Below are 19,364 nucleotides of genomic sequence, written 5' to 3' on the forward strand. Positions count from 1 at the left end.
TGATTATGTGCTTGTTTTGTTTTTACTGTACATCCAATTAGTCTCTGCTTTAGTACACTGCAGTGTGCTGAAAACCCAGTATGCTAAGTAAAAAACAACAACAACTGTGACAGCTCTGGAAAAAAACACATATACTGTTAATAATGCTGATAATGTACACTGTGTTGCATAAACAAAATAAATAACATCGATTTTCTAATAAAGTATTCTAATAGTGCCCTGCGATGGATTGGCACCCTGTCTAGGGTGTACCCTGCCTCGTGCCCTAAGCCTCCTGGGATAGGATCCAGGTCCCCGCGACCCTGAATACAGGATAAAGCGGTATAGAAGGTGAGTGAGTGAGTGAGTGAGTGAGTGAGTGAGTGTTCTAATAACAACACTGAAAATGCCAAATTCTTCACTTCTACATTCTACAGTATGAAGTCTATGGAACTAATATGTCATCGCATTCCACAAAAGTAGATCATTAAAAGAGAAGCTAGATGATGGTTAGGTGACTGGAGATAAATTAACAGGTCTTGCATGTATGCAGTACCTAGTATCTAGACATGGGCGACCAATGCTCATCAGTGTGCAAAGAAAATAAAGGCTCTCCCATCTGGTCTCACAAAATAGCTACTCTAGCATAAATTGCTGATTAAGTTAGTGCTGGCAATATTCCCATGATTATTCATGGCAATGTTATTCCTTAATGGCAGTGGCTATTTTCAGCGGGTTAATGCACCCTGCAACTCCATAATTGTTCAAGAATGGTTTGACTAACATGACAATAAGTTTAAGGTGTTGACTTAAGCTTTTCCCCCCAGACCTCTAAAATGTGCTGGACAAACAAATTCAATCCACCAAACAACTCACCAGACATAAAGGTTTTTCTGCTAACATATTGGTACCAGGTACCACAGAAGTCCTCCAGAGGTCTTGTAGAATTCACGCTTTAATGGGTCTAAGCTGCTTTTGGTGGCAAAAGGGCTCCACAATATCAGGCTCAGGTTCAAATGTTATTATGGCTGATAAGTGTATCTGTGTATCAGGTTTTCATAGCACTGCTATATGGACGACTATCATCTGTATTCTCCTTTCCTTTTTTCAGGCATTCATCTTTCTTCATGAATCTTGTCATGGTCGATTATCAACCTCCCTTAGGTCTCCCACCCCACTCCGCTGCTACTCTGCCTCCATTGCTTCCAGCAGCCTGCATTAGATTTAAAACACTGATGCCTGCCTGCAAACTCAGAAAATGGAGCAGTACCCACCTTACTTTAAGCATTTATCCCAGCACACTTCCACTGAGCCTTTAGCACTGCTCAGTTGTTGTTCTTTTTACATTAAAAAAATTAAATACATTTGCATAAAAGATAATAAAAATCATCTGATCAAAACAGGTCTCCAAGGCAAATACAACTACAGATTATTTAACAAAAATGAAGCCAAAAAGGGGGAAAAACATGTGGGCAATACTAAGTACCCCCATGATTCAATAGATTGTACAGTAGATCCACCTTTAGCATCAATAACAGCAGGTATCATTTCCTGTCTCTCACATCTTTGCAGTGGAATTTTGGCCCACTCTTTTTTACCTCGGTTCCTTGAGGTCTTGCGCCATTTATTTACAGTATGCGCGTCTTTCTGAAGGTCCTACCACAGCAATTCAATAGAGTTGAGGTCAGGACTTTGACTAGGCCATTCCAAAACCTTGATTCTTTTATTTTTTCAAATTCAATATTTCAACCAAGCTGTGAGACAGATGGCCTTACATTTGCCTTCAGAATACTTTAGTATACAGAGGAGTTTATGGTCACCCCTTTAAAATCAATCATTACGCTGAGCAATAAGGTCCAACAACTCCACTTCAGTCTCTATATAATCTGTCTATAGAATATTGTTCCAGGAACACAAACCTTAGTCATGATTCTTGTTCCTTTTATACAGAAGAGGCAACCCTTCCAAACAAACCATACTTGTACAGTAAGTCCTGTAGGGTTTGAGATGTAGCTATTGTGGTTTCTGAGCATTTCATGGTCTGACCCAGGGGTAAATGTGCTGGGACGTCCACTCCTGGACAGATTGGTAACTGTCTTGAATGCTTTCCACTTATACATAATCTTACTCATTATAGAACATAGAAAAAGTTGATAGATACTAAAAGTACTGTATGAGTATGTATCAGATGGATTAGATGGAACTAGAAGGGGCGGTACCAACTTTTTAACATGACTATCTATTGTGAGATGTTCAAATACACACATTTTCAAATGATGGATTTAAATGCTTTTTCTTACTTGGTCAAAAATACCATAGGTCCTCTTTTTCTTATCACAGTATCTAGTTAGGCAGAACAGTAGAGAACAGTATCTATTATCTAGTATTCCATATTAGATAAATAGGCTGGTGTTTATGAATTTGTTTCAGTGTGTGCAATTCAATTTTGAAACTCTGTGGTTTAATTTAAGCCAAGCACTCGTTAAAGGTGGTCTATGAGGGCGCTGTGATAGACGGAGGATAGAGAAGGAGGAAAACAGCAGACTTGAATTGCTTATAATCGTTAAGTGAGTGATTAGTTCTCTTAATGTGTGCAGCGGGCAGGGGAGGATTAGTAAGTTTATTTACGTGCCAAAACTGTGAAGTGAAAGGAGGCTTGACATTTCTACAATTCAAGCTCTAATCTGTTTGCATAGTGAAGCACTGGCCTCGGTGCGTGTTTGTGTGCATTGTGTCATGTCTTGAGACGTTAGGCCCTGCCTACACTTAAAGAGACACAAATGCACACCGATGAACACATACACAAATACAACTTCATGGGGAAAGAGATTAATGAGTGTACTAAAAGGGTTTAGCTAAATGAACAGCTTGCAGCCATAAAAGAGACTAACACAAACGTTTAGCCAGAAATAAAACCCAAGACCTTCCTTCTAAAATAATTCTTTTCTATAACCCATTATATGTTGGTACTGTATTAAAAAGAAATTACTTTAAATACTGTATTGTCATTACTGCTTTAAGTTGGGCCACATGTTTTCTGACACTGAATAGTTAAATGATTTTTAACCATAAATCTTCGAACACCGCTCAAACACGCTTGATTTAAATCAGTCCATTGAAACAATGCACACATACTATACACTGAGTTCAAATTGCACATATTTACTTGCACATTTGTTATAAGTTTTATAGCAACGCTTTATCATCATGTACAGTGCTGTTTTAGACACATTTTCTCATGGAATGTTTTTTTTTTTTTTTTTTTTTTTTTTACCATTTGTGCATTTGAAAAAGCTTAAGAACATAGCCAGAAGAGCTTAAATAGTGCCAAATATTCAGAAGCACAATGTTTTAATTGGTTAGTAGTTTTACTGGTATTTCTGTTAGGGGTTAAGCTGAGCAGTGATGACTTTTCTCTTCACCTCTTCATCTCTCCATCTGTTGTTAAGTTTTAGATGGCATATTTGCGTGGGCAAGGATAATGATGACATGTCTCCACTACTTTCCACATGTACAGTACCTCTGGTATGGTCTGTGCACTTAATTAAGCTTTAACAACAAGAAACGCACCACACACACACACACACACACACACACACACACACACACACACACACACACACACACATACAGGCACTTTCTTATTTCATATTTCACAAAAGATAATAATAATAATAATAATAATAATAATAATCATAATAATAATAATAATAATAATAATAATAATAATAATAATAATAATAGTAATAATAATAATAATAATAATAATAATAATAATAATAATAATAATAATTTGGTCTCTTTTAGCTTTTTAAATGAAATTGCTGAAGCTTTTCCTTGGCGATACTGTGAAATGGATCCATGCTTTTGGGGACATTGAATTCTGACCAGGATATAAAAACATGACCACACACAATCACACACAGAAGAGCCCTACAGGAAGGAGGGCTTAAATGCAAAAGGGTTCTATCTCACACCCATATGCACATACACCCTACAGCAAGGTGAAATAAAAACAAAAAAAAATTTACATTACAAATCTAAATGCACATCATCTCTCTCTCTCTCTCTCTCTCTCTCTCGTAAAAACATGCATACTTCCACCCTCCAGCAAGGTGGAAATAAACCAAAATCATTTCCATTATAAAAGACTGGCACATATCAGCTGCCTGCCACTGAGGGAAACGGGGGAACAGGAGAATAAAGGGAACAAGAGATGGAGTGTAGATCCCAGCATTTCACTAATGTTTGGATACCATTCCTGTAGAAAGTTTTCTTAGTATGCTGGAGCCACGATCAGACTGCTTGCTTTCGTCTAAAACGCCGGCCTCCCAGGAACTCCTTTAGACATTCCAAACATGTAGAAATTGCTTGGAGCGAGGTGAGGACTGTATGTGGCAGTAACTCCTAGACGTGTTTGTGTAACAAACAAGTGGTGTTCGTGAATGACTGCGTGTACGGTTTACACACACAAATGAGTCTCTTTTGCAGGGTGGTACCACGACAACTTATCTATTGATTTTCAAAGATCAACTTGTTGAATGTTCATACTACTGATTATCTTTGATTATATATATATATATATAATCAGAGAATAATCAGAAAACCAGGTAACATTATCATATATTAAAACACAATATACATATATGTTGGTATGCTAGTTTTTTCCAAAGGGGCATAATAGGAGGTAATAATAATTGAAGTTAAATGAACAGATTACACAGGTATACAGTTACACAGTTAGTACGCGTTTAAGATCACACGCACACATACGTAATCCCACTTAGGCACATGTACATCAGTGTGAACCAGAAGCACTAAAACTTCATAAGCAGTCAAACACCCATTGTGTTCCAATACAATCTCACTTCCTTTTCTTATGCCGTGGTATTCTTCCCACCAAAATCCAGTGCCAGAAAATGAAGAGTGGGCAAGAGAAAAAGGAAGAGAAGAGGGAGGAGGACGTGTGTGTGTGCTTGTGTATGTCCTGGGCAAAGGGGAGGGGGTGTTGTGTGCGTGTGTGTGTGTGTGTGTGTGTGTCTGTGTGTGTGTGTGTGTGTGTGTGCATGGGGGTGGTGGTGGGGGGTGGTGGGGGGTGGTGATAGGAAACACTCCCAGAGATGGCCCGGTATTTCACTGTTTGCCCGACACTCGTGCCCTCATTCCCACAGCACTAGGGAAGCGTGCCACTACCTTCAGAGCAGCAGGAGAACCTCATCATCACCGCAGGCTCACGCATCATATCTGCAGATCTTCACAGGGCGCATCACTGCTCAACGTACCCACTGCCCAGCAGGCACCATCGGCCCAGAACCCCGAGTACCCCGGAGCAGCAGGATAAGGACTTTCTTTCTCTTCGTCAGGAAACAAGAGCAGGAACGCTGAGCTGCTCTTATTCACTTTCATCTGTTTTATTGAGACAGCAGTGGGACAGGTAATGATGAGATCCTCTTCTATAGACTTAGGGGGCTTTGTATGTCAAAATGGTCCCTGCTGGTTCTTGAACACACATTAAGCTGCTTCAGAGAGAAAAGTGCAAATGGGAAGTGTCAGAGTGGCTGGATAAAGATCAGAGATTAAAGGCTCATCTTTTAAAGCAATAGAAATTCGCATGTGTTTCTCACTATGTAGCCGTGCTTTCTACTTTGTTGAAATTTTGGAAAATTTGGAAAAAGTCAATAAAAAAAAAATCACATCCTGAATGGCACACAATTATATTTTGAGAAATAGCTAAAACGTAGTATCACAAATAGGCTATATGAGTGCTGTGTATTAAGTGCTTCTTACTTTTGTACCATAGCTAAATATTTTAACCGTTTCCATCACATCCTCCACTGTTTACAGCACCTTTTAAAAATTATAATTTAATTATAATGACATGATCCTTATATTTAAAGATCTATAATCCATATTTGGTTTATAGCACATACGTATCTTAAGTTGTAATAAATAACACACATTGCTTTAAAGTTACATTTATAAGGTCTTACATAGAAAAAGTTGCGCTTACTATATTAACTTCCACTAACACCTTTCGCTCTGTCATTTTTATCCAAAACTGCTCGGGCTAACCATTACCGGCGGTAAGCCGGCACACGTCTCCTGTCTCTCTATTTTTCTTGTATATGGCAATCCATCACCAGAGTGTACACGGTGGATTACTAAAGTTGGCTTTTTGTGTACAAAGGGCATAAACCACTCACTATCACTCTCTAGAGCTAACATTCACAGTCTGTCCACTTAGTTTATGAAGCTTTAATCCATTATTTTTTTTAATTGGATGTAATGGCAACACACAGTGGACTCGGGCATGGTCAGTCAGCCTGGAGACACTGGCGAGTTATCTGGGAATTTGCACATCAGCTTCTGCTTTAAACTCGAAAAAAGCCATTAGACAACTACAGGGGACATGAGGATCAACTCTGGAATCACTTTTTAATTCTTGTGTCTGACAGCTTTGCAGGTAACACAACTATTGTTCAAAGTAGATTCAACTAAGTGGTCGATAACCTTAAACGAAAAAAACACAAAAAAGGTACATCACTATTTCTGATAATAGGTAAATCATTACTTCTAATAAATATTAGTTCAATAAAATGTAAACAAATACAACAAAATTATTTAACTAAACGTAACACATACTATTCCATAAACCATTTAGCAAACATGTAATACACAACATCATGTTACATTCTTTGTGAATGCATGGAAACACTTAAATAACAATCATAACATAACATCAGTTCTCTCTTGTATTGAGCACAATAGTGTTAGATCAAACATCAAGTAACTCAGATTCAAGTGATCAGTCCTTCGTATAAGTAAAGAGCGGTATTATTATACCATCAGTGTCCCTGAGATGTCCAGCTGCCGATACGCTTCCCTGTCTCACATGTTATTGACTGCAGACTCTTACACACAGGTTTTATACACAGACCCTATACTGTTACAGCATAGTTACATCATAGTAGAGACATAGTAGAGGTTGTGATTCTCAGTCAGAGATGGTGCTTGTATGTTGAGTCTGTACCTTTGCTCCATTAGTGACTGTAAGATGATGCATACTGTGATCGTGTCACAGTTGTTCCTTGTTGAATGACTTCAGCTTCACCATTTCACTTATTTTAGCTTTACAGCCGCTGAGACAACTGAGATATATATATAGTTTACAGAGAAAGGTTGATGCGGTGTAAGTGCTAAAGTCATGCACAATTTAATTCGACATAAATAGTTGTACAAAATATACAGTACATTCCAAGGGAACAAATTATGATCAGTCAGTGTTTGTTATTCTATATATTATATTTATTATATCTAAGATCTTGGAATGATTAAGGATCCATGTCTATAAAAAAAGAAAAGAAAGAAAAAGGAAATCAGTTAAAGCAATATACTAATATAAAGCCACCTATTTTTTTCATTATAATTCGCTCATGATTTCATGGACGAAAATCTTGAAAGTTCGATCACATGACTTTAACAGCAGAATTAAATGTTAACGACAGATAATAAACAATAACTGTGAATGTTGACTTGTACAGTACGGAGAAGTCAGAGGGAGTCTCTTTAACCGTACTGTAGATCTGTGTTCAGAGTTAGCGGAGAGCACGGCTCAACCGCCTTTTAAGGTAACGCATTATTCTCTTACCTGACAAGCAGAAATGGTTTGTGCCTTAAATGCTGTGCGGAAAGCTACCAGGCTATCTATGTGACAAGCACCAATGACATCTGTTTAGTTATTTCATTTTTTTCCCCCTTCTCTCTAGACGTAAAAAAAAAAAAACTCACACGCACAGAATTAATTAATGTGCTGTCTTTTTTCTCATGCGTAGGTTTAAGTTTAAAACAATCTTCCTCGCAGATTTATACTCTATCTGCAGTTGATGCCAGTGTGCGGTATCCAGTAACAGAGAGTTATTTATGGATATAGAATAAGCTCAGAGCCTTCCTACAGCTGTCAATGTTCATGTAACTCATTCTTTGTTAATTCAAGCTGTTGGAAATCTTCCTCAGTCAGTGCAGCTTGAAACTTATAGGAATGTGACAGCTTAAGGAATATACTGTATGTGGGATATCCAGCACAAAACCTCACGCCAGGTCAACCATATCTTCACCCCGACACGATGCGGAGTGCGTCATTGTAAGTAAGTGTGATGGCAGTCCACGGTGCGACACTGGTCGTGGCTGGTCTCTGGTTTGAGGGAACGGGCTTATGTAAATGTTTATCCTGAGCTGGTAGAAGTAGGGGCCATGTGTGGACACTACAGAGCCTCTTATGGTTTCAGCATCAGCGTGCCCATGGCAACATCAGTGCTTTGAGGAAAACCAGCAAGGCAGAACATGCCAACACAGCCTGGCACCTTCACAGTGCGTTACCGGAACGCTCCCGGCTCGCTTAGCTCGGGGAGGGTATAGGGAGGTATGTTGTTCCCAAGTTTATTTTTGTTATTACTATCACTTGACAGTGAGAAAACAGAATGCTCGGAGATTCATCCAGGATAAGACCAACACTTAGTTATAAGTGAGAATAGATATATTTTTTTTATCAGATCGAGCAATTCAATATTGCATAAGTGCGCTTGTCAGGACTGAAAAAGACTTTTTCCCCGAAAACATTTTGTTAGATACTGCATTTCTTTCTCTTGTGTATCCTCAATATTATGCTCAAGCATTAAAACATCATGCAGTTAACTACTCTACAACCACATACAGTATACAGTGCTATTTATATGTAGATAAAATCTTTCCTCTGTGGTGGCCTGAAGAGTTCCAAAGCCAAGAATGATTTAAATTATTGCATCACAACTGTTTCCAGCGTAGCCTCTTCATACATCACATGATTTATCCCACACAGTGCATCCTCCTGCATCATTTACACGCACATGAAGGCCATTACACATCTAATGTCAGTGCCTACATCCATAAAAGGCTCAACGTATTGTTATTATCATTTACATCCGGGTAAACCTTATTGTGTCACTCACAGTTATACGCAAAAGCACAATCACTCATACAGTCACTTTTCAACCGAAGTTAGCTAGCAATTTCTGTTATCATGTTTATAACGGCTATAATTAGAAGCACTCATTTCCAATTCAGCTTCCGTATATCCCGATAAGTTGGAAAGAAAACATGGAAAATGCCTTTTTGATGAAAAAGATCATAACACAGGAACATCTATTCAGCCTTCATCTAATATTACCACAAACAACCTGATTATCTGTCTTCCTTTTCAGTTTTACATTCTACAAACAGAGACTGATTTTATCAAATGATCGTGAAAGTGTGTAATTAGAAGAGGTAAACAATCGTCCCTTCCCTTAAGGTCATTGTCCAAAAATGTGTGTTTGCTGTTTTCTATTCATTGTCTAACTATCAGTTTGTGTGTGTATGTGTGTGTGTGTGTATGTGTATAAGTGCGTGTGTGTGTGTGTGTGCGTGTACGTTTTGCCATCTTATTGTTCATGTTTTGAAAAAGCAACATATTATGGGGTGACCCTTGCCTCTGAAACCTCATAAATGTCTGTCGATAAGGTGCAGCTGTCTGGTGGAATGTCAGTTGCATTGTCTTGGAATGATAAACTATTACTAGATGAAGTGACCCTCTGTGTCCCCTTAATAACCTCCCTCTCGCACTCTCCCTTTCACTCACTCACATACTCACTCACTCACTCACTCGCTCGCTCGCTCACACACACACTCACGCACTTACTCACTTATATACACATTATGGGAAAAAGAGCTGGTTATCCTTTCACACTGGGACTCCTGTGAGAGCTAGTCTGGAGGAAATCATATTGTTTAAAATTGCTTCCTAAGAGAAGAAGAAAAGGAAGATGTAAAAAAAAGAAAAAGGGAGACAGGAGGGAAAAAAGAGAGGAGAAGACGGAGGCTGTAATGCCAATGAATCAGATGGGTATTTCCGTTCCATCCTGTTTTCTAAGTGTCTAACATTCTGTTCCCACCAAAGCGACTCCAAATGAACACTGCCAGCACCAGCACACACGCACATATATGCACACACACACACACACACACACACACACACACACACACACACAAACCTGGTGCCATTATAGTCGCCTTTGTAAATCATTTAGTGAGATGCATTAAAAGCCCTTTAGGTTGTTGTTAGATACACCTGGGTGATCAATCAGTTACTCAGTTTCACATGGAGGGATTTAAAGAGACCTCCAGTATAAAAAAAAAACCTTAAGGTAAATAAAATGTGTTGTTTTTTTTCTCACAAGTAAAGGAAGCTAACAGCATTTAAACTGTGATAAGCACAGTCATACCGTCTCTGCCCAAAGAGTTTCATTGAAAAGCTGAAAAAGTTATATTATATCATATCATATCATATCATATCATATCATATCATATCATATCATATCATATCATATCATAGTATAGTATAGTATACTGTAGTATAGTATAGTATGGTAGGGTATATACAAATGACTTCTAACATACGTTTACCCCCCTGCATACTCTGGCCCTGGCAAAGTTTGTTTACCAAGAGTGCTCTAAATGGAAAAAGTGCGATTTAGGCTTCGAAATTGGCCGGTTCTGTTTTTAGCTCTGAACTTCTATTTATTTTTATATACAGCTATGCATCATCCAGCATCAGAAATTGCTAACCACAGTCTATTTATGATTTGAAATAGGGAGCTTTAAAGCATGGCTGAATCGTGTAATTGTGCTAAATGGAAAATTTTTTATCTTGAGCAGAATCATGGAAGACAGAAGGTCCGGAACTGCCTACCGTTAAAACATTCAGGGGTGGTACAGTATGCAGCACTGGAAACAGAGGAGAGAGGCTCCCAGCCAAAGGCCGTATTCAAAACCTGTCATGGCTGAGTTGATAACTTATCTTAACACTCTTTCTCATTAGTAATAGTTTCTGAGTTACTTAGAATTACCGCTGAATGATTCGTATTGTGTTTCAGTGTTTCATTACTGCCAGTAAATGTGAGCACGACTTCCACCAATGATCTGACAGGTTCATGACTCATCTTGCTGCGTTGTTCAGGACTTTGATCATGGCTTAATCCCGAATCCCTCTCTATCCTCAGATTAAGGGCACTACTTGGCATGTGGAACGAGGGTTTCTACACCCTACTTAGCACAATAGCATTTGACACTTTTAGAGATTTACCCCTGCACCCTGGGATTAAGCTGATATTCTACAGTGGAATAAGTGGAATTATAAAGAGAAACTGATAAAAATTACACAACCTTCCACCACCTTTATAGATTATTCTCCTCACCCTTTTTCTACATAGTACCAGTAAGAATTCAGCAGTACTTTACTCTTGAACAAAATGATCACAAATGACATCATTTTGCATATATAAAAAGGAAACTCTGTTTGTGGCTTCGGGTGTTTGCGCAGGTAGTTTCGTCACAGGCGGTAAAATTGTGGTCAATTTTGAGGCGTGTCACAGACATTCATCCTTAGTTTATGTCACGCTGTGAAAGTTAGTCGGCTCATATGTAACAGTAGGCAGCGTTATCATAAACTTTTATGTCAAACAGTAAGCATGATTATGAATAATTAATTAACTATCTACTATTAACTTATTAAAGAATATGTGTTATCCATCTTCAACATTTTAAGCTTGTAAAATGTTCACCATCTGCATGGAAAATACCATAATCAAGAGTCATTTTTAAAATCCCCTTGAGTTTTATTTTTTATTTTTATTAATGTTAAGAACTCAATGCTGAAGAGGAATAAACCCTGCGCAGTTAAAAAGGTCTTTTCTTCACATATCGTTTCAATCATTAAACCTGACTTCCCTTAAAGTGGTGCTTTTAGTGGCTTCCAGTGTATTTTAGTGTGCCATCTGCCATTATTCCAGTGCTCGGCCCTCTGCCATTAATAAGTATTTAAGCACATCAGCAGTGGACATTAATTCTGGTTTTAAGGAAATTCCTCCTCTCACAAATTGGTGCTCTGAGCCTCAGAAATATATCAGATAGCATTGTTCTGCAGATTCTTCTCTTCACCTCCCACTGTTTTATATGGCATTGCCACAATACCTTAATCGAGGTTGAAGAATTGGTCTATAAGAGCCAGCTGCATGCATCTATGTGGTAAATTTCACCTCTCATTACTTTTCTATTACACAGGGGATGTTAATGCTTACAATGAATTTCATCTAAACATTTGTCAGATTTAGAACAACACCATCAGCAACACTTTCACTGTCTTCTTAGATCATTGTTATCAGGTCCAAGGTAAGAAATCTTGTGTAAGTGCAAACAACATACTTGTAAGATTACCCAGCTCCTTTCTGTGTTGGTCATTGATCAGGTTAAGCATATTAATAAAACCGACTGTTTTTAAGATGTGACAGTGCAAATGTATGAAAGACCCTCTGAAAGCTGACTCCATATTTGGGCTTACCTAAAGCAAAGGTTTGGTATAGGATGTGTATAAAGTTGCACTTTAAAAGCATGTATTGAAACTCAAATGATCCAATGCACAAAGAAATGCATGCACATACAACATAAAGGATAAGTACTTTCACTCCCTAATGTGACAATAAAATGTTCAAGGTTCTTCTAAGTCTATAATAATCATTGAATTTCAGACATACCAGGGAAAAACAATCCAGCACAGTATTTGCCACTGAATGGATCTTCCTTTTTTCTTCATTAAGTTAACATTTTTTCTGGCTAGGAAATGAGCTCTGCCCCAAGGAAAAACAGAGCCATGCAGCTCTGCCCTTTTATCTTAAAAGGAAATGCATATGTAATTTCGGGAGTGAGGTTGGTTTAAAAAGAAAAAGTACTTGCCAATGTTTTTACTGTAATTGTAACTTGTCTCACAAGTTGTTTATAATTTTAAAGTTTTGTGTACATTTTACTTGTTCTGAATATGTAGAAATTACGTTCTTCAAAAATATTGAGTTTGCATGTTGTGGGTTTCCTCCTGGTACACCAGTTTCCTCCCACAGTCCAAATAAATGCAAATAATGCTAATTGCTTTTTCTTACTCGTCCGTAGTGTGTGAGTAGTTGTGTGCATGTGTCCTGCGATGCATCAGCACCCCATCTAGGGTGTATCTCGCCTTGTGACCCCTGGAATCCACCAAACCTACAGTATGCAGGATAAGCAGTATAGAAAATGAGTAAGAATGAGTGAGTGAATAAATTAAGTAGATTAAATTGAAAAAATTGGAACAAATGTTTTACTGCAATGGACTGCAAAGTGCCTCAAGATACAATTAAATCATTTGTTATTTTTAATGTAATAACTTATGCAGCAACCTTATTTCCCCTCTTGTCTGTTTCAATCACTGTATACTAATCACTGGTCTGATCATCCGTCATCATCTGCACCTGTTTCTCACTGGTTCATGCCTTAAATAAATGATTTTTTATGCCTGAGTGATTCATAGGTCACTATGTGGCTTAACACACAAAAACATTCCACTAAACCGGGTCAGGTACAGGGACTGGACTGAAAATGAGAGCCAAAAAGTCCCTCAGCAAGCCCGGAGAACTATTCCTCAAGACTATCATAAAAATACAAGAACATTTTGTATTTTCAAACTCGCTCTTTGGAAGCAAAAAGATGAAGAAATAGGGGGTGACTCAAGACTTTTGCTTATAAGTACTTTAGCTCTGGTGAGATACACATTCATCTATGATACAGCTCCTCTGGACCAGTTAAAGGCCCATAAATGTCATCTTGGCAGAACTAGAAAAAAACAGATTATTGCTCGCTTAATGGCAATCTTTGTTCAAAATCTTTAAAAGTGTTCTTTAGTAGTTTTCAGTACTTTTTATAAGTAACACTTATAAGTAACACAGCATCCAAGCACATTAGACATTGGCCTTTTTGTGGATTTTTATCTGTCATATTACTACCTACTGTATAAAAACAATATTGTCTCTTTAATGTATTTTTGAAATGACCTGAATAACTTATAAGCCATATAGTTTTTTAACAGACCCCCCACAGTTTCCCAACCATTACAAACAGAAAGATTTAAAGACAGATTTTGTTTTCATAAGCTCACTTAAATGGCATGAATATTTCCACTGAACTGTGGAACACTTAATTCTTTTTTGCGGTAAACATCTAATTATAGATACAGTCATTGCTATCCTAAATGCATTTCACTCTTATAAATACACATACGGGAAAAAAAGGTCAACTGGTACGAGAACAGCTGCACTGCTGTCTAAAAGGGTCATCCTCAATGGGGTTTGGATCAGTTATACACAGGGGCAATTCCCATGCCCCTGGCATCATCCTACTGTGCCTAGTTCTGCCAAGGCCACAGAAGTCAGCTCCCACTCTAGCTGATCATGAAACTAGGGAGGAGGCATGCCAGGATTAGAAACCTTCATCCCACCTTGCCTTTTACTGTGGCCTGTCCCGCTCTCTTACTGGCACACTTAATATACATGCACAATGTATCTACAGCATGGTCCACAGGGTCTGACAGATGGAGCCAGGTGAATTTCCACAAATTCTGTTGGGAATTAAGAAGCTAATGCAAAAGGTCTGGGAATGTTGAGACAGGGCCAAGTCGACTGGGAATGAGAAAAACGTTTATATAAAAAGGTTTATTGGACATGCTGATTAGATTTATGTTTATTGATTAGATTTATGATATATGTATAGACTAATATTTATGAGTGCACCACAAACATGCATAATAAAATGTTAGAACTTATGGACCATTGTGGTAAATTTAAGTGTCCATTATGTCCATCTGAACCTCAGAAAGAAAAAAAAAGAAAGAATCTGTGGAATATACTTTTCTGACAGTGAGCAGAATCCAAAGATAAATGGCAGAGCCATGGAGTAGTAGTGCCACCTACAGAATGTATTAAATATAGTAATAGAAAAATGTGACAAAAAACACAAGCCAGGTCAGCTCTATCACTAGTAATGTTTCTCTTTCTCCATATCGTAAATGATATTTAATGGTTCTAACCAGGGCTACATTTTTCTTGTTTATTTTTTGCCAGTGGCAGTCAGAGGAAGCAGAGGTATAGACAGTGAGGAACCATGGGGGACTGGAGTCTCCTTGGTAACTTCCTTGAGGAGGTGCAGGAGCACTCCACCTCAGTGGGGAAGGTGTGGCTCACCATCCTTTTCATCTTCCGCATCCTGGTCTTAGGTACAGCAGCCGAGTCATCTTGGGGTGACGAGCAGTCCGACTTCATGTGTGACACACAGCAGCCTGGTTGCACCAATGTTTGCTATGACAGTGCCTTCCCCATCGCCCACATCCGCTATTGGGTGTTGCAGATTGTCTTTGTCTCCACGCCCTCGCTCATATACATGGGCCATGCCATGCACACTGTGCGTATGGAGGAAAAACGCAGACGGCAACTGCAGGAGGAGCGTGAGAAAGATGAGGATGGAGGGAAGCCTGAAGGTGGCGAGAAGGAGTACCTGGAGCAAAAGGAGGGGGCTTCTGAAACACCAGCCAAGATTCGACTTAAAGGTGCACTGCTAAAGACTTATGTTTTGAGCATCCTGATCCGCTTGGTCATGGAAGTAACTTTCATCATGTTCCAGTATATGATGTATGGAATCTTTTTAAAAGCATTGTACCACTGCAGTACATTACCATGTCCTAACCCAGTCAACTGTTACATGTCACGGCCTACAGAGAAAAACGTCTTCATTGTGTTCATGTTGGTGGTGGCAGCCGTGTCCATATTCCTCAGTATTTTGGAGCTTTATCATCTTGCTTGGAAGGGGTGCAAGAGGTGCTTCCATAAGTATGTTGAGAGCCGTGCAACCAACAGCAACAGTGAAAATAACAAAAAAAATGGCAAAGCGGTTTCAGCAGCCATGACTTCTATCTTTCCACACAGCTCCCAGTCCCACCTTCCCAAGAACTGCACCCCACCACCAGATTTTAACCAGTGCTTAGCATCAGGAGGAGGACCATCCTCACCTGATCATGTTCATCACCATGTTCATTCCCTCCACTCAGGCGACCAGTCCTTCACCAACCACTTGGCACATCAGCAGAACTCAGTTAACCTTGCCACTGAGAGGCACTGTCAACGCAGCCATGATGACCTGGAGGCAGGGGAGGATTTTTTGAGAATGAGTTATGATTCCCAACAAGCCATTGTGGCTTGTGGCCCTGCTGAAGTATTACCCAGTGCTCCATCTACACCAACATCCAATAGCAGCTTCATCAGAGACAAATGCCGCTTTAGTAAGAACAGTGGCTCAAGTAGCAGCAAAACACGGCCTGACTTAGCAGTTTGATCAAAGTGTGACCAGATCCCAGGGTATATTGGCGAATAATATATGTTATTTGCAATGTATGGGTGTAATATGTAAACTAATTGGCCAAATGTATGTGGAGACCTGATTATCACATCCATATGTTGCCCAAACTATTGCCTACTTGTCCAAAATGCCTTGGTATGACATAACATTAGGGTTTGCCTTCACTGCAAATACAGGTTTAACCTTTTCCATTATGACAACCCTCCTGCAAAAGAGTGTGAAAGAAATCAAATGTACTGCACAGAGCCCTGACCTTAATCCCACTGAACACTTTTTGCATGAATAGGAAGACTGACTGTTCCCCTGACCTCCTCGCCCAACATCAGGTCCTGACCTCACTAACATTTGGGTGTGAATGTCAAATGTCCACATACTTTTGGCTATATAGTGTCTGTCTATGTACATTCTAAAATTGATTCAATGAAAAAAGAAACAACTTGGGTAAATTTGGACTCAATGCTGGTGCTATGTGGACTAATACAGCCAGCATGAGGTAAGGGTTTTGGCTCAGCTATTAATTGTGGTTGGAAATTGGGGTAAAAATAATAATTGCTGAGTCTTTGATTTGATTCAAAAACATTGATTTCTGGCTCACTTTATAGCTTTATAGTTGGTGTAAATGAAAACTATTACCCCATATCCATAGGTATTATGAAATCCTGAATAATGAACATCAAATGATATATGAAATATGCAACTAATCATTTTACCATCTCCAGCTAAATTAGAAATTAAGGGACATAGAAAGATAATCCTACAACTATTGAACTACTAAGGCACTAAAGCACAGGTCCAGGAAATACAGTATATCTTGATACCCTGCACCTGTTCTCTTACAGGTCCTCAAATCCAACTCTGCATACAAAATTGCCCATTATCTACCCATTATTAACCCTGATAAACCTGAGCCAAAAATTTGACAAAATAAGCCATCATGTTTTTAAAGTGTATGTGCCTGAAAGTTTTAGTACTAGCAATGACTTGAGATTTAAAAATAGTTCTTTGTATAGGAACGCCTTAAAAGGCCATCAGGAGGAGACAATCATAAGAAAGATATAGATCATGAAAGCGAAAGAATCTGTATCAGAGCACCTTATTTGGTTTCACTGAAACTGCTGTATAGTATTAGAAGTGGGAATATGAGCGAGTAATTTAAGTTAAAGAGGGTTTGTGGAAACTATAGGATGAATGTATTTGTAATTTGCACCTGGATGAAATAACACTGAGAATATGAATGAAAGGAAAATCATTTTAAAATACAACTGATGAGATTTTTTTTTCCCCCAGAATACATTATTTCTTGTGAAAATGTAAACCAAGAGAATAACTGCATCATTATCATTCTGATCACTAAGCCAGAAGCTCTGCTTTATATTGCACATAAGTTAATCAGTCTGTGAATTTATAAACCAAGGAGCTTCATCACAATAATCCAAAACGACACTTTAACCAGGTCAAAACTGTGAAAAAGGACCTCAATCCCTTGTGTATGAGTGTCAAGTACTTATATAGGGCAATGCAGTGTTGTGTTACTGTGAATGTCAGAGACAAACTTTTTAAGGACGTGACATTTGCTTAACTCGGGTGAAGGGTACGTTACCTCTGGAGGTGTCATGCAGACAGTGTGCAACTCAGACCAAACCAAGGACAAGTTGTTGCTTCTTCCATTCTTAAGAATACTTGTGCCTTAACTTAGCAGTACAATCAAATGATTATTAATCTTACATGTGCATAGTGCAATTTAGATCAGACTTGTGCAATATCCATGAAGTTACAAAAAGCACATTTCAATCAATCCTCATACAGTATGCATCACAAGAGGTTGGACGGATGAAAAACCTGTTCTTCTTAAGTCTGTCTTACTCAATAGCTTTTATTGTGATTGACCAAGTGACTAATAATCATGGAAATAACATCATTCATCAGTATTTCAAATGGGCTAAATAGATTTTAATTCTTTGGAAGAAAGACATCCAAGGGTCGATTGAAATCGGAAACCAGGGTTTAAGATCATTTTAAACATGTATCAGTATAGTCAAAATTTTTGCATGCATAAATGTAAATCTGTGCATAAAATGAGATTTTTCAACAGCCTTATGCATGCCTAGAGTGAGAATGACCATGCCACAGTAAACACTACAATGCACTCAAACCACTCTCTTTTTTCATTTAAAACATGGTGTGAGTGGCAGTTAACTGGTGTCTTGTACATGAGTCCACATAATATCATTACTTTGCTTTTTAGATAGCACAATATTTGGAATTATTTAGTCATTAAACACATATCCACACCTCACTGTGATTTCAATCTGCAATAAACCAATTCTGTCACCTGGATTCTTTGCCATGGGAATTTATTTCTACAGAAAGCTAAACATGGTGATGATTAGAAGAACTATAATTACAACTAAACTTGCAAATATCTAGATGCCTTGTTAATATAGCAGGTCAAGAAGACACAGTACAGATTGTACAATATTGATTAAAATTTGAACTAATGATGTTATTTAAACCCAGGAGCCAGCACTAAGTTCACGTTAGAGTCTTCATTCATTCACCTATTCTCAATGCTGCTTATCCACGTCAGGCTCACAGGGGATTGGAGCCTATCCCAGGAGACTTAGGGCATGAGGCAGGGTACACCATGGCCAGGGTGCCAATCTTTCCCAGGAAACATACACAACAGGCAATTAGGGAACCAATAAGTATAATCTGCATGTCTTTGGACTATTGGAAGGAGCCGGAGTACCTAGAGGAAACGTACCAAGCACAGGAAGAAGATGCAAACTCCACACATACCCAAGGCAGGATTTGAACCCTCAAACCGGAGGTGGGAGGTCACTGTGCTAACCACTATGCCACCATGAGCATTCATTTTAAATTCTTCTTGCTTGTAACTGGTGTTGTTCTGATGAAAAGGTGTTGACTAATTTTAGTGTAACTGCATATTACTGGTTTACTGTATACTAATATACTCACTCTACAATTTTCAAATACATAATTGTTTTAATCATAACATGTTAAAAAGACTTGTATTACTATAGAACATTAAATCATGTGTAATTGTTACTTGTCACAGTATTGTTACAGTTTTTTTAATGAGGCAT

General features: G+C 38.5%; 1 protein-coding gene across 1 annotated transcript; it reads left to right on the plus strand.

Moving 5' to 3' along the window:
• The first annotated feature begins 5,127 nt into the window (after window positions 1-5,127).
• gja5a (gap junction protein, alpha 5a) lies at window positions 5,128-18,594 on the plus strand. Its single transcript, XM_053497092.1, has 2 exons — window positions 5,128-5,413; window positions 14,970-18,594. The coding sequence occupies exon 2, from the start codon at window positions 15,010-15,012 to the stop codon at window positions 16,231-16,233; it is 1,224 nt and encodes a 407-aa protein (XP_053353067.1). The 5' UTR covers window positions 5,128-5,413; window positions 14,970-15,009; the 3' UTR covers window positions 16,234-18,594.
• The last annotated feature ends 770 nt before the right edge of the window (window positions 18,595-19,364 follow it).

The sequence above is a fragment of the Clarias gariepinus genome, chromosome 5, assembly GCF_024256425.1.
Source record: "Clarias gariepinus isolate MV-2021 ecotype Netherlands chromosome 5, CGAR_prim_01v2, whole genome shotgun sequence".
Lineage (NCBI taxonomy): Eukaryota > Metazoa > Chordata > Actinopteri > Siluriformes > Clariidae > Clarias > Clarias gariepinus.